The 16192-nt window shown below is 43.8% G+C and overlaps 1 protein-coding gene across 1 annotated transcript in view; it reads left to right on the forward strand.

Annotated features, from left to right (window-relative positions):
• lama4 (laminin, alpha 4) overlaps window positions 1–16192 on the forward strand; it is a 203573-nt gene that overhangs the window by 141649 nt on the left and 45732 nt on the right. Inside the window, exons 28-29 of the mRNA XM_063033697.1 lie at window positions 6080–6215; window positions 11085–11222. Coding sequence (XP_062889767.1) covers window positions 6080–6215; window positions 11085–11222 — 274 coding nt within the window. The remainder of the gene's footprint in view (window positions 1–6079; window positions 6216–11084; window positions 11223–16192) is intronic.

Raw genomic sequence — 16192 nt, forward strand, 5'->3', positions numbered from 1 at the left:
TGGGTGGGGAGAGGAGATTTTTGTCTAAGATGAACACATGATTTTTGTTATTGTTGCAATTAGCCTGGCAGCTATGGAAGGTCTACTCAAGTGGATGGACTTGTGCATCTGATGCCAAATCCAACCCAGTGCAGATAGAACCATAAACCATAGAAACTACAGCACAGAAACAGGCCCTTTGGCCCTTCTTGGCTGTACTGAACCATTTTCTGCCTAGTCCCACTGACCTGCACACGGACCATATCCCTCCATACACCTCCCATCCATGTATCTGTCCAATTTATTCTTAAATGTTAAAAAAGAACCCACATTTACCACCTCGTCTGGCAGCTCATTCCATATTCACATTTTAGATGCTGTGAGAAAATCTCTTGGCATGAGTGCTGGACAGGCTTTGCAAACTTGTGCTCCTTTACTAGAGTCTTTAAGGTTGTTATAGCCTCGGCTGGTAATAGGGATAAGCTCCCACTACCTATTAAAAAATGCTCCCAATGGCATACATCTCAAATAGCCTCCAACAACCAACTCCAGCTCCTTGCCTTCACGTGTGGCTTAGTTACTGAGCCCAACAGAACCGTTTCTACTGGCAGAAGAAGGGGAAAAGGTGGGATACTGCTTCCTTAAAACCAGTCACTTTGGACAGATAAGGCTCATTGGCCACAGTTGGCAGTTCATCTATGACAGCGGTCCCCAACCACCGGGCCGCAAAGCATGTACTAACGGGCCGTGAGGAAATGATATGATTTGGCGATATGAGTCAGCTGCACCTTTCCTCATTCCCTGTCGTGGCCACTGTTGAGTTTGAACGCACGCGTCATCCATGTCAGTGCGGGAAGAAGATCAACTCCTCGAGCTTGCAAATGACGGTGGGCTGAAAAGTATGTTTGACGTAACATCTCTGCTGGCATTCTGGATCAAAGTCAAGGCTAAATATCCTGAGATAGCCACGAAAGCACTGAAAACGTTGCTTCCATTTCATATCTCTGCAATGAATGCAACGAAAACTAAATTGCAGAATAGACTGGACACAAGGAACTCCCTTCGAGTACCGCCATCTCTCATGGGACTGTCTTGTTGCAGGGAACAAGCATTCAGCCCAGGGCTCCCACTGATTCAGCGATATTGGTGTGTTGCAATGATTTTATATGTTCATACGGAGAAAATATGTATTGTGTGTTTAATATCCAAACGTTACTTAAAATGTTATAATGTTATTGACTTATAAGTGACTTAGAGTTACAAAATACACATGGACTAAGATGTTAACTGTCCTGTGCTATCTCTAGTGGGATCATCAGTTGATCTGCCACCTGTCTTCAGGAGTTTCGGCTCGCTTATGATCAAGACTCCCTCGAGGTGGTGGGCCAGCAGTGCTAAAGCACCACCTCCCACTGGTGAGCTTAAAAACTTGGCATCTGCCTCTATCAGAGTTGTTGGTCACTTTCATCCAACAGATAGTCTGCTCTTCAGGTGTCTATGCAACTACTGAAGGGTTTGCAAGATATGTATACACTGTCCAACTATCTGCCCTTCTGGACATACTTGGTCCACACCCATGCTGATCCTTTCTCTGCTGCCTCAGCTACAGCCCTGCCGGTTGACTTGATCTCTCTTCTAGTGAAGCCAAGATCACGCAGCCACTTCTGGAGAGTGAACGCAATAAACCCACGGCAGCCTACTTCGAATGGATAGCATGAGACCTTCCACCCTCTGTCTCTGCACTCTGATCTCAACTCTGCATACTTGGTTAACTTGCACTCATGGGCTTCATTGATGTTGTCTTCCCAGGGGTCTGTGAGTTCACCAATAACCGCTTCTCTACTGGTGTCAGACCATACGATTATATCTGGACGCAACGTTGTAAAAGCTATTTGCTCCGGGAAACTGCCTTTCCCATCCAAGTCAACCTTGACACACCAATCATAGGCTGAAGAAAGTATGCTTGACCGTGAGCCTATGCTGTACACCCTTGACTTGGAGCCTTCTTTCACAAATGATATGCGATGTTTTGTGCAGCATGGGGCATGAGATAAGTTGTGCTGCAGTACTCTCTGCTCAACCGCTTCTGTTACAACTTTGAGAACGTTGTTATGTCTCCAAGTGTTCATGCCGCTGGAAAGATTGACTCTGCATGCACTGAAGATATGTTGAAGTGTTCCCTTCTCGCCACAAGCAGCACACCTGTCTGTCTTATCTTCATACCAGGTGCTGAGGTTGGCAGGTGTTGGGAGCAGATCGTACGCTGCTCTGCATAAAAAAGAAATGCGGAGCGGTTCCATCTGCCACAGAACATTCCAAGATAGGTGTCGTTGTTCAACACTTTCCCACCGGGTCCAAGTCCCTTGTTTGGCCAGGCCAGCTGTTTTAGTTAACCTCTTCTCCTCTTCTACCTCTCGTATTTCTTGTGTTACAAGCTCACGGCGCTCCTTACCTGTAGAAGATGACCACCACTTGTGGGTCGTCCATCCAAGTCCCTGGCGGCCTAGCTGGATAGCCCCATCCGTCTCCTTGTGCTTCAATCTGGACTCTGCCTCATCAACTGCTACACGGGCTGACCACTTCCTGCCTGATCTCATATCCAGCTGGGTGTTCTTGATGACAGGGTCTTTTGAGTCTCGAAGCATCAAGAATGATCTTACCTTGGCTACCTCGACCTCTTCAACAAGGGATTGCACTGGAATGGTAAGCTTTGTCTGGTTACAGTGGATTGCAACATTGGTGAGGCTGCTCAGTACGCCAAGCCACTTCTTCACATACTTGTTGATCTCCCGTTCCATTGCCTCAACATGGGACATTGCCACTTCATAGACAGTTAGTGGACACATTATCCGTGGCATCAGTCCGTACTGCAAGCACCACAACTTCAACTTGCCAGGCAAGCCACACTTGTCAACAGACATCAGACCTCTGCTGATCGGTTCTCCTGTCTCTTGAACCCTCTTGGTGTCTCTCAGCTCCTCTGTGTACCATCGCCTCAGGCTCTTAACTGGTTGGACCTGAATGGATGGAAGCTCCTCTCCACAAAGGGTGAAATGAAAGTCAACCAGCTTTCCTCTCCTAAGAACAAGGCTCCTTGACTTCTTGGTCTTGAACTTCATTTTTCCCCAATCCATTAGCTCCTCGAGTCTAGATAGTACATTTTCAACTGCCTCCATGCTGGGACACAAAAGGGCAAGGTCATCCATGAACGCTCGTATTGGTGGTATCTCCTCTCCGCCATCAAGTACGACACCCGGTCCCACTGATTCTGCAGCCCTCACAATAACCTCCATGGCTAACACAAAAAGGATGGGTGAAATCGCACATCCCATTGGGATTCCAACATCCAAGCTCTGCCACCTAGTTGTAAACTGCTGAGTGGAAAACCTCATCCGGAAATCGTTGTAGTACTGCATAACAAAGTTCCTCACCTTAGCAGGAATCCATAGGAATTCCATCGCAAACTCAGTCAGGACATGGGGAACAGAACCATACGCATTTGCCAGATCAAGCCAAACTACAGCCAGATTTCTTCACTACTGCAGTTGTACAAGGCCTTGGTGAGACCACACCTGGAGTATTGTGTGCAGTTTTGGTCCCCTAATCTGAGGAAAGACATCTTTGCCATAGAGGGAGTACAAAGAAGGTTCACCAGATTGATTCCTGGGATGGCAGGACTTTCATATGAAGAAAGACTGGATGAACTGGGCTTGTACTCGTTGGAATTCAGAAGATTGAGGGGGGATCTGATTGAAACGTATAAGATCCTAAAGGGATTGGACAGGCTAGATGCAGGAAGATTGTTCCCGATGTTGGGGAAGTCCAGAACGAGGGGTCACAGTTTGAGAATAGAGGGGAAGCCTTTTAGGACCGAGATTAGGAAAAACTTCTTCACACAGAGAGTGGTGAATCTGTGGAATTCTCTGCCACAGGAAACTATTGAGGCCAGTTCATTGGCTATGTTTAAGAGGGAGTTAGATATGGCCCTTGTGGCTACAGGGGTCAGGGGGTATGGAGGGAAGGCTGGGGCGGGGTTCTGAGTTGGATGATCAGCCATGATCATAATAAATGGCGGTGCAGGCTCGAAGGGCCGAATGGCCTACTCCTGCACCTATTTTCTATGTTTCTATATCATACTAGAATGTTCAAGGCATCCCGGGAAGCCTGGTATTCCTGCCTTCTGCACAGATGTATTTACTAATCCATTTTCAATCACAAATGAAGATATTCTTTCTGCCAGAATGCCAAACATAAATCTTCCCCTCTACATTCAGGAGTGAAATTGATCGGAACTGATTCAATGTAGAAGAATTCTCTTCCTTCGGGATGTATACTCCTTCAGCCTCACTCCATGACAAAGGAACAACACCTTGTCTCCACACCACCTTTAACAATCTCCACAAGTATTTCCACAGCTGTTCACACTTCTTGAACACCTTATACGGCACTCCATTAGGTCCTGGCACTGAGCCTGACCTTGCCTTTCTGATGAACCGTTCGACTTCTGCCAGTTTGGGTTCTGACAGATCGAACTTCACTCCTGGCTAGGTAGGCTTCTCAAGCCCTGAAATGTCAAGCAAAGGGGCCTCCTGCTGTTCGTTAGAGTAAGTGCTTGCTAGGTGATCCTCGAGTTCTTGTTGAGAGATGTTAAGCTGCCCGCTCTTACTTTGTTCAAACAGTTTCTTTGTGAACTCGTGAGGGTTCTCAAAGAACGACTTTCTTGCCTTCTCTCTCTTCTTTCTCATTTTACATTGTGACTCTGCATGACGGAGTGATAACCACATAACAATTACATCACCGAAACAGGCCATCTCTGCCCTTCTAGTCTGTGCCGAATGCTACTCTCACCTAGTCCCACCGACCTGTACTCAGCCCATAACCCTCCATTCCTTTCCTGTCCATATACCTATCCCATTTTTCTTTAAATGATAATATCGAACCTGCTTCTGCCACTTCTACTGGAAGTTCATTCAGCACTTACTTCAAGCTCCCCTGTCCTCCCCGATAATTGACATCACTACATTCATGCGAGGAAAATATGCGCAGTGTGTTAAATATTAGATTCGTTAGATAATCCCTTTTAGAAATGAAATTGAGTGTATTAGCCACTTATCACCTATATTCCAGTCGTGATTAACACTCCCCCCCCCGAACAGAATCGCCAAAAACGATTTGTAGAGAAAAATTGGCACGTACACACATGAGAACTGGTGCCCGCGCAAGGCTTCATGGTCATTGTAGTCTTTCTCGGGGTAAACACAATGTATTTGACTGCTACTCTTGTCCATTGGCAACCCAACCTCCCCCCCCCCACCCCTGGTCAGCTGGTCCCCAAGAATATTGTTTATATTAAACCGGTCTTCAGTGCAAAAAAGGTTGGGGACCCCTGATCTAGGAGAAGGAAAACTCTGATCTCAAACCTCCTATTCCTTGCAACTACATCTACTCATGGGGAAGGCTTCGGGGATAAACCCCTAGGGAAAAATCTGGAGCTGGAGTGCCTCAGGCAGTCCTCCCCACCCCACACCTTCTTACCCTGATTTCTCATCTTTTTTTCCCAGTTCTGATGAAGGGTCTCGACCCAAAACCTCAAGTGTTTACTTTTTTTTCCCACTGATGCCGCCTGGCCTGCTGAGTTCCTCCAGCATTTTGTGCGTGTTGCTTGGATTTCCGGCATCTGCGGACTTCTCATGTTTGTGAGTCCTACATTGAGTTCAATGCTGACTGGCAACTCCTGTGACGCCGCTGGTGCCGAACTGTATTGACCTCAGCTGTTCCTTTGACTCAGCTGCATGGAGAGCGAGAGCTTGCTGCATGGGCAACAATATGCTCTCCACATCGTACTCCCCTGGCTTGCGTATTGACGTTGACAGCTAGGACACAACATCCACAGTCGACCCCGACCAATGGTGGACACCGCTCGAGCCAACTTAGAGACCAGGAGCAGAGAGTACTATCAGCATTTCCATATGTCAATGAGTAGGCATCAAGGACCCTGGTAACGCAATAAATGCCTGAGATTCACTACGAAACTCTTGGTGCTTATTAGCAAAATTCAGCCCAATAAATTTATAACTATAGCTTGTCTATTGTTGGATAGGCTCAGGTCACATATTGCTGCAGATGCAGGATTTCGAGGTTGCCTTAGGAGCTTCCAGTTCCAGAGGAGAGACTTCAATATACTAGAGGAAGAGGAGACATTTGGAGTTAGCAGTGGCTGTACAGAAGATTCTCTTGTAAGTTCACTTCAAGTTCTTGATGTATCTAAACATGGGGCAACATTAAATCTGGGCTTTGTGAAATTAACTGGCATTTGTAGCTTGCTCCAGATAACAGTAAATATATACTAGCCAAAATATAAATTTATTTTGTTGTCAATGATTGAAACACTGTCAAATTCAGTAATTCCATTTTGCTTCCTTTCTCTCTTCGTATCATTTCAGCTGTTGGTGCTCCATCTGCAGAAGTTCTTCAGGTTTTCACACTATAATGACACAATCTGATCTTCTGGACATTTCTCACAATTCTCCTATCAGATTCCTTCTTCTACAGCCCTTTATCTCTTCCACCTATCACCTCCCAGCTTCTTACTTCATCCCCCTTTGCTCCATCCATCTACCTTCCCCTCATCTGGTTTCAGCGATTATCGGTCACTTGCCCTCCTCCTCCCCACCCCCACCACCTTCTTATTCTAGCTTCTTTTCCCTTCCTTTCCAGTCCTGATGAGGGCTGTCAGCCCGAAATACTGACTGTTTATTCCACTCCATAGATACTGCCTGGCCTTCTGAGTTCCTCCAGCACTATGTGTGTGTTCCTTGAAATGTGTAGCACCTGCTGAAGTTCTTCTATTTGCATACGCTTTTGTTTGTTTTCTTTCTGATTCTCCTCACGAACCTGTTAACCTCATGGCTGCATAAACAGTTTACTGCCAGGAGGTCCCGACACCACCCTTTCAGGGATACCCCCTTTCTCCTCTCCAAGTATCCCGCAACCTGTCTCCAATTTGTTTTCTGTCTTTCCCAATTCTAGTGCAGGCTCTTTGATCTGACTCATCTCCATTTCTCAGTCCTGATCTGATTAGTATTTCCAGTTAGAGACATAAGCTCACATCATGGAAGCAGGTATTCTGGCCCAATTCATCCAGTCCATAGTTTGCCATGATCTTATTGAATGGCGGGGCAGGCTCGTCGGACCAGATGGCCTACTCCTGCTCCTATTTCGTATGTTCTTATGTTCTTGTCCCATTTGCCACTTTTGGACCATACTCCATAAAACCAGGGTTTCCCAACCATTTTTATGCCATGGACTAACGCCCCATTAAGCAAAGTGTCCATGGACCCCAGATAGGGAACTTCTGCTCTAAATCCTTCTCCATGTACTTAACCAAATCCCTTTTAAATGTTATTACTCCTGACTCTGTGATGATATTGGGTTTGCTGACTGTGAAGTTCTAAACTCAAATGGAAATTTTAAGCCCTGTCGGATATAGATAGCTATGGATGCTCTCACTAAAGGATAGTTATACTGAGACTACCTTTGTCTCAAAAGCTAATTCACTTCCCTGTTTATCCTCTACAACGAGTTTAGCTGCCAATGCCCACTATTTGAACTGTAGGTTCCCCCTCCCGACCAAGGAGAAGATACTGCCTGCTCACAAAGTAGTATAAGCTCTGTTCATTTACATGTTTAAATCCAAACAGCATTTCTAAAACACATTTAAAATATACAGAAGATTTTCTATTTTAACTTTCCAAATTACAAGCCATTTCTAACACAAAGGATTTCCAAAGCACAATTACAATTTCTGTAAGCCAAAAAGACATACCAATGATGCAGATGAACAAATCATCCATTGCAGAAGTTGATTCCAGAGGAATGGATTGTAGTCACTGCGTCTTTCTATCATTCTTCTTGATGTTCTTTAACCATTCCCAATAACCCTGAACTATTGCCTACATAAATTTGGGTTTATTTATTTACTGCTATACCGCATAGAATAGGGACTTCCAGCCCCTCGAGCCGCACCTTCCGGCAATCCTCTGATTTAATCTTAGCCTAATCACAGGACAATTTATATCGATCAATTAACCTGTGAACCAGTACATCTTTGGACTGTGAGAGGAAACCAGATCACTCAGAAGAAACCCACATTGCCACAGGGAGATCATACAAACTCCTTACAGGCAGCAGCGAGAAGTGAACCCGTGTCCCTGGTACTGAAAAGCATTATGCTAACGACTACACTACCATTTTGCCCCAGGGTACCACTTTTCTACCACTTGGGTGACTTCACATATAGATGATATTGCCTCAAAGATGTTTTTGGAGACACAATTCCCAGGTACCCACAGTTAATATTCTGAAGCTAACTTCCATGAGTACATAAACTTTCCGACTTATTAATAGATCGGTTATTTAATATGCTAAGTGACGTAATCCATTTGCTCTGCAAGCCTCCTTAGCCAGCTTTGTCTGTTTTGAACCAAGTCAAATTAAATTTCCCATTGCGTAATACTGCACTTCTTGAGTAGCAATAATCCAGGTGCAGTGACCCAACATCCTGCTTTCTATAGACAATGTGTCTATTTGCAAAGCTGCCCTTCCAGCTTCGACCTGGTTATCGCTTGCCATTAACATTAAAAATTGAAGACCAGCTCCTATTTACACCCATAAGCTGAACAATGAATTTTCATGGGTACAACCGTTTGATCTTTATCAGTCGCAACTGGCTAATGTTCTTTCAAATATTCATTGGAAAATCAGTCCTTTCTTGCTATAACGCAAAAGCTTTCAAAAGCATACGGGAAATAAAGGACAGTATCTTTTATTATTTTGTTTTATAGCGGTACAGCGAGGAATAGGCCCTTCTGGCCCTTTGAGCTGCACCGCTCAGCAATTCCCGATTTAATCCTGGCCTAATCATGGGACAATTTACAATGACTGTTTAATCTACCAACCGGTAGGTAGTTGGACTGTGGGAAGTGTTGTAGCGTGGATGAAATCACCGGGGAGACAGTCACTGGTAGATACAAAGCAGCTTCTTCATTCAACACAACAAGGTACAGCAGGCATCATACAGACAGAGACACTTTCAGCAGAAAGGTCTGCTAGCTCAATGTGGGCTCAATATTTATATGCTAAACACAAAGGCAATCACTACTTAAAAGTTATAGACAATGCTTCCTATTGATGCTACACACAAAATATCACACCATCCTTTCCTTCCGACGCCAGCATGTCTGGGTTGCAAGTTAAATCCACAATACATTTATTTGGCATTTTACATGCTAACATAGAAGACAATTAATATTTATAATGTATAGATAATACTGTCTTTGAAACTACAGCATTAGGTCGAACTACAGCGCCAGAAGCGTCTGCTATTCACACCTTTTTAGGAAGCCCATTGTGGTGGACTCAATCCACAGTACTTTGTCAAATAGAAGTCTGGTGGCCAAAGTCATTTAAGTGTAAACAAATCATCTACCCAAAAAAATCACTCTAACAGGAGGAAACCAGAGCACCCGGAGAAAACCCACGTTGTCATGGGGAGAATGTAAAAATTCCTTACAGGCAGTGGTGGGAATTGAACCCAGGCTGATGGTACTGCAAAGAGTTGTACTGACCACTGTGTTACCGTGCCACCTAATCCTCTTCTTCCAGATCTTTGCCAAATTGATTCTCTGTGAAGCTATAGTTCCAGAAGTAACCATTAACATTTTAAAACTCTCATTAAAAGAAAGCCAGACAATGCTATTGCTATCAATGGTGTGATTTCATTTGCATGCATTGAATTAATGTTTCATTGCAATTTTGTATTAGTTAGTACGTTATTTATTTTTGTACTTCTGTCACACTCAAATTTTATTCAACAGATTTTAAGACATGTACTATATTTAATAGTTAAAGTTGTGTTATAGCAGAACAATACTGCAGACAAGTTAAAGTAAAATGAGCATGATTTTACATGATAAAATAAATGGTGACAATCTTCTTTTCACTCAGGATTAAGGATGATTTGCTTCCACTCTGCTTTAGTGGTTCTGAGGTAGCTAATGAAACCAGTAAGGGGTTAGTACAGTCTTCTGCAGGTAGGGCAGGTGATGGCTGATGGGGCAGGTGATGGGTGAGAGGGCAGGATACATTGGACAGGGGCAGGCTAGGGCAGGTGATTGGCTAACGGGGCAGGAGAAGCTTGCTGGGGCAGGAGTCTGGCTGATGGGGCAGAGACTGGCTGATAGGGCAGGAGACTAGCTGATGGGGCAGATGATGGCTGATAGAGCAAGTGGCTGGATGGTTTATGAGGCAGTGTGTTCTTTCTGCTAGTTTCACAAGGTTTCTGTGTGTTCTAAATAAAAAGAACTTGACACTCTCAGTACAATACCAAATAGTCCTTCTCCACTTTGAGGTGTTATAGGCTAGAGCAGGGTTTCCCACCCTGGTGTCCACAGTCCTCTTGGTTAATGGTAGGGGACCATGGCATAAAAAAGGTTGGGAACCCCTGTACTAGAGGATTCCTAATTATAACATATTCAGGGAAGTTTTTAGCATATTGCTAAATCTTTTCTCCTCTGTCCACCTGGTAATCTCCTCCACGACAGAGCTCAGAATATGTTTACCCTGAGTTCACTAATTCATTGAGTCCTACTCTAGATTCTCTGAGAGATTCAAACATGTTTTGTCACAAGTCTGCACCAATTTCCAAACACTTGAACATTCTGTGCATTTCTGGGAGAATGAAGACAAGACTTTAATTTTAATTGAGCTTTTACAATACATAATTTCTAAGAAGTATTTTTTCCTTCAATTAAATCAGGAAAGCAATAGGGCAGAAACCGATAACCAGCAATTAGCAGGGCACAATACAAAACTGCAAGAAACAACTTGAAGCAACTCTTCTGAAATTCATGGATGAATCATCAACTAAAGCAGGGGACCCCAACATGGGGCCCACAGACCCCTCAGTAAATGATGGGGGTCTATGGCATGAAAAAGGTTTGGAACCCCTGGCCAAATGGAACAAATTATCTCGTGAATATGATGGTTTCTTTGACTGATTGTTTTTTTTTCAATGTGCATTTCAATATTGGACTTGTGGTTCACAGATGTCACGCATGGCCTACTTCAATGGTGAAGGTTTCATCTCATCCACCGACAAAATCACACCCTTTTCGAATTTCGAAGGAGGTTTCAACTTCAGGACCTTACAATCAAATGGGCTGCTTTTCCACTACAATGAAGGGGTGAGTATCAAAGAGAAATCTTAGAGGGAATTCTAAATTAAAGCACTGTCTAACATTTAGAGAAAGATATGCTTAACTATATTTTCTTTGGTTTTAAAAGTGCAACAGTTTTGTTACCTAAAAAGAATTCCTAGTCAGACTTACATCCAAGCTAGTCTGTTTTGTTGTTGCTGCAAAAGGGACTATCCTCAGCCATTTAATATAGTGAATGTTATAATCAATAAAGAGGAAAACATAGCAACACACATCAAAGTTGCTGGTGAACGCAGCAGGCCAAGCAGCATCTGTAGGAAGAGGTGCAGTCGACGTTTCAGGCCGAGACCCTAGTCCTGATGTAGGGTCTCGGCCTGAAACATCGACTGCACCTCTTCCTACAGATGCTGCTTGGCCTGCTGTGTTCACCAGCAACTTTGATGTGTGTTGCTTGAATTTCCAGCATCTGCAGAATTCCTGTTGTTCGAGAGGAAAACATATGTTGCTTTGCACCATGCCATTGATCGTAATTTGTGAATAATTATCTATTTTTGATTTTAAAGTTATATTTCAAACATTGGCATTCAAGTCAAATGATCCGAACATGGAGCGGAGAATAAGTATGTAAATCTGACGGGAGCAAATCACCACTAAGCACATCTTTCCCTCCCCCCGTCTCTCTGCATTCCGCAGGGATCGCTCCCTACACAACTCCCTTGTCCATTCGTCCCCCCCATCCCTCCCCACTGATCTCCCTCCTGGCACTTATCCGTGTAAGCGGAACAAGTGCTACACATGCCCTTACACTTCCTCCCTTACCACCATTCAGGGCCCCAAACAGTCCTTCCAGGTGAGGCATCACTTCACCTGTTAGTCGACTGGGGTGATATACTGCGTCCGGTGCTCCCGATGTGGCCTTTTATATATTGGTGAGACCCGACGCAGACTGGGAGACCGCTTTGCTGAACATCTACGCTCTGTCCGCCAGTGAAAGCAGGATCTCCCAGTGGCCACACATTTTAATTCCACGTCCCATTCCCATTCTGACATGTCTATCCACGGCCTCCTCTACTGTAAAGATGAAGCCACACTCAGGTTGGAGGAACAACACCTTATATTCTGTCTGGGTAGCCTCCAACCTGATGGCATGAACATTGACTTCTCTAACTTCAGCTAGGCCCCACCTCCCCCTCGTACCCCATCTGTTACTCATTTTTATGCACACATTCTTTCTCTCACTCTCCTTTTTCTCCCTCTGTCCCTCTGAATATACCTCTTGCCCATTCTCTGGGTCACCCCCCCCACCCCACCCCCGTCTTTCTTCCCGGACCTCCTGTCCCATGATCCTCTCGTATCCCCTTTTGCCTATCACCTGTTCAGCTCTTGGCTCCATCCCTCCCCCTCCTGTCTTCTCCTATCATTTTGGATCTCCCCCTCCCCCTCCAACTTTCAAATCCCTTACTCACTGTTCCTTCAGTTAGTCCTGACGAAGGGTCTCGGCCTGAAACGTCGACTGCGCCTCTTCCTATAGATGCTGCTTGGCCTGCTGCGTTCACCAGCAACTTTGATGTGTGTTGCTTGAATTTCCAGCATCTGCAGAATTCCTGTTGTTTGTGGGAGCAAAGAATGTTGGGAATGGCAGGAGTTGAGTGAGTGCCATAGGAGGGGTGTGAGTCAGATGGCAGATAGGGAGTGCAAGGTGTGGGAGGGGGGAGGATGGTGCGGGTGCAGACACACCCAGCCCTGAGACACCAGGCAAGGTCATTTGATTCCAAATTAGTTTATTGATCACTACAAAATATCTCTCTGGTGCTTCCCACCCCCTCCACTCTCCCATCCCCTTTTTCCAACCATGATTACCCTCTCCCTACCCCCTTCCCACTCTCAGTACACAACAGAGCCCTCTTCTCACTCACATATGCCATGAAATGCGTTTCCTTTTTTGCAGCACCAGTACAATGCAATACATAAAATTACTACTGTATGGTGCAAACCTAGCACATTTATTTTTCAACATACTCCCCTGCTACATGTACACACTTAGTCCAGCGGTCGTGGAGAATACGGATCCCTTCTTTGTAGACCATCAGGAGTGAATGATAATTTCATGGCCTAAGGTACAAAGAGTTGAGTTATTAACTTCAAATTTTCTGCATTTTCACTCAAAGAGTTGAACTGCACGTGCATGTAACAAGAGCATCTTGGACCTCCAGGTGGTCCACAGCAGGGTGATTGATAAGTTTGTGGCCTAGGGTAGAAGGAGCTGAGTTCTACAGCTCTCATTACATGCACATGCAGTTCAACTCTTTGAGTGAAAATGCAGAAAGTTTGAAGTTAATAACTCAACTCCTTCTACCTTTGGCCACAAACTTATCAATCACCCCTGCTGTGGACCACTTTTCTGGAGGTCCAAGACACCGACTTCTACAAAGAAGGGATCCATATGCTCCACGACCGCTGGACTAAGTGTGTAAATGTAGGAAAAATAAATGTACTAGGTTTTCTAAAATTGACTCCTTCTACCTTAGGCCACGAACTTACCAATCACCCCTCGTATGTCTGAGACTTTTGCACGGTCCTGTATGTGATGTGGCCCTTTGTCATAGTGTATGTTAGCAAACACCGTTGCTGCTGGTTTGAGATTAACTTCTGTCTAGGTGCAGTGCAACCGAGATATTACTCTAAAGGCAGAACAAAAACACAAATACTTTTCAAGATCAGACATAAGTAGCAAGATAAGAAAAAAGTAAATAAGAATAAGGAACAGAGGCCCCTTTAAGACTGAGGTCAGAAGAAATGGGTGGGAAATCTTTGGAATTCAGTTCTCCAGAGGACTACAGGGTCTTAATGTTTTCTGGTGGCACAGTAGTATAACAGATAGGGTAAGGCTATCAGTGCCACTGTCCCAAATTCAGTTCCCTCCACTGTCTGTAAAGACCTTGCACCTTTTTCCGTGACCACATGGGTTTCCTCTGGGTGCATTTGGGCCGTGCGGGCTCACCAGGCTGAAAGGGACAGTTGCAGATTTATAACTGTAAATAAAAATATTCAATAGACTTAAAATGGCAGTCATGCAATTGCAAACAGCAGCCAAATATCATTATTGATATAAAATCCAGCAGGTTTTTTCAAAGTAGGTATCACGGCTCAACGGTTTCCTAGAAAAGTGTTGATGTGCTGCAAGCACTTTGAATGGTTTGTCAACCAAGTCAAGGATAGAGTCAAGGAATCAGCTCACGTGAGCCAAGGCATTACTGAACTCTGCACTGCACCCTTTCTGATCCATTTGTATGTGTCAGCAGAACTGTATCTGTATCTAAACTTAATCTATATTATATTTGAGATACAACCTGAGAAAATAACTAATCCACCCATGACAATGTGTTTAATTTCTGTAATAAAAAAGTTAGGGAATTATTTTAAGAAGCAACAGAATGAAGAGTTCAAGGAAATGCACTGCATGTGAATCCAATTTTTTTAAACTAAGTATGTGATTATCTACCACAAAAGGAATGATCACAAATTTCAATAGCTGGGGATTTAAGGGAGACTTGAAAATAACCATATTTCTTGGATTCTGAAGATGAGCTGAATACTGCCGCAGATGTTTATGTTGAGGTCATAACTTTTCACAAGTGTACAAATTATTTATTTATTTGTTGAGATAGAGCCCCTTCTGGCCCTCTAGGATAATTACATGACAATTAACAATGACCAATTAACCTACCAACTAGTACGTCTTTGGACTGCGGGAGGTAACTGGAGCACCTGGAGGAAACCCACATGGTCATGGGGAGAAGGTACAGACTCCTTACAGACAGCTACGGGAATTGAAATGGGTTGCCAGTACTGTAAAGCATTGTGCTAACCACTATGCTGCCCTAGTTGTGTAACTTATTCAGTTGTGTAAATGTAAGGAGTTGCACAGTAGTTCCGTAATTGGCCTTAACTGTGTACAAAGGTACCAAGTAAATCTCTAATCCTTACACCTGATTTCTTCGCCATCTAAGAGTTCATCTCTCACCACCCATCCTGTCAGCCTGCAGGTCAGACAGCGTCTATGGAGAGGATTAAAGAGTCCTAATGAAGGGATGAGATCCTTCGTCAAGACGAATTTCATTTCTGCCTTGCAAAACAGAAGTGGAAGTGCTCAAGTTCAATATTATTCTACTCAAAATCAAGGGAGCGATTTGTAAGGCAGCGTCCATCATTAAGAATTCCCATTTCCCTGGTCATGCCTTGTTCTCATTGCTACCATTAGGGAAGAAATACAGGAGTCTGAAGGCACACACGCAGTGATTCAGGAACAGCTTCTTCCCCTCTGCCATCCGATTTCTGAATAGATACTGAACCCATGAAGACTACCTTACTACTTTTTAAACCCATAAATAGTTTAATTTTTTCCCAGATATAAATTACATGTCTCAGTAGAGGATTGTTTGTTTTCTTTTTAATTAATTTGGACTCCCATTTATATATAAATTCTTCTGCCATCTCTTCTCCCACCATATGTAAGCCAATTATAACCCAAGAAGGAATAGTTATCTCATTAAAAAAAGCAATAAAACATGCTTGTGCAGCTAAATAATATTTTTTTTTAAATCTGGTAATTTTAACCCTCCCAATTTATAGTCCCAGGTTAATTTTTCCATGGAGATTCTAGATATTTCAGCCGACCATAAAAATAGATGAATATGTCCATTGAGAATCTTTAAAAAATTATTGGATAATGGGATAGGGAAAGACTGAAAAAAATACTGAAGTCTTGGCATTAACTTCATTTTTATACAGTTTACCCTGCCCATCAGTGTGATAGAAAGGTTTATCCACCTACCTAGGTCCTCCTCGACATTCTGCAGCAAGGGGAGATAATTAAGTTTATAAGGTCTTTCAAATTACGATTAAACTTAATCCCCAGATATTTCATGTTGAGTTTAACCCATCTAAACTGAGTGCCATATTGATATTGGGCATAGTCTCCTCTACCTAAAGGTAAA

Source organism: Mobula hypostoma, chromosome 2 (assembly GCF_963921235.1).
Source record: "Mobula hypostoma chromosome 2, sMobHyp1.1, whole genome shotgun sequence".
In the NCBI taxonomy this organism is placed as follows: Eukaryota; Metazoa; Chordata; class Chondrichthyes; order Myliobatiformes; family Myliobatidae; genus Mobula; species Mobula hypostoma.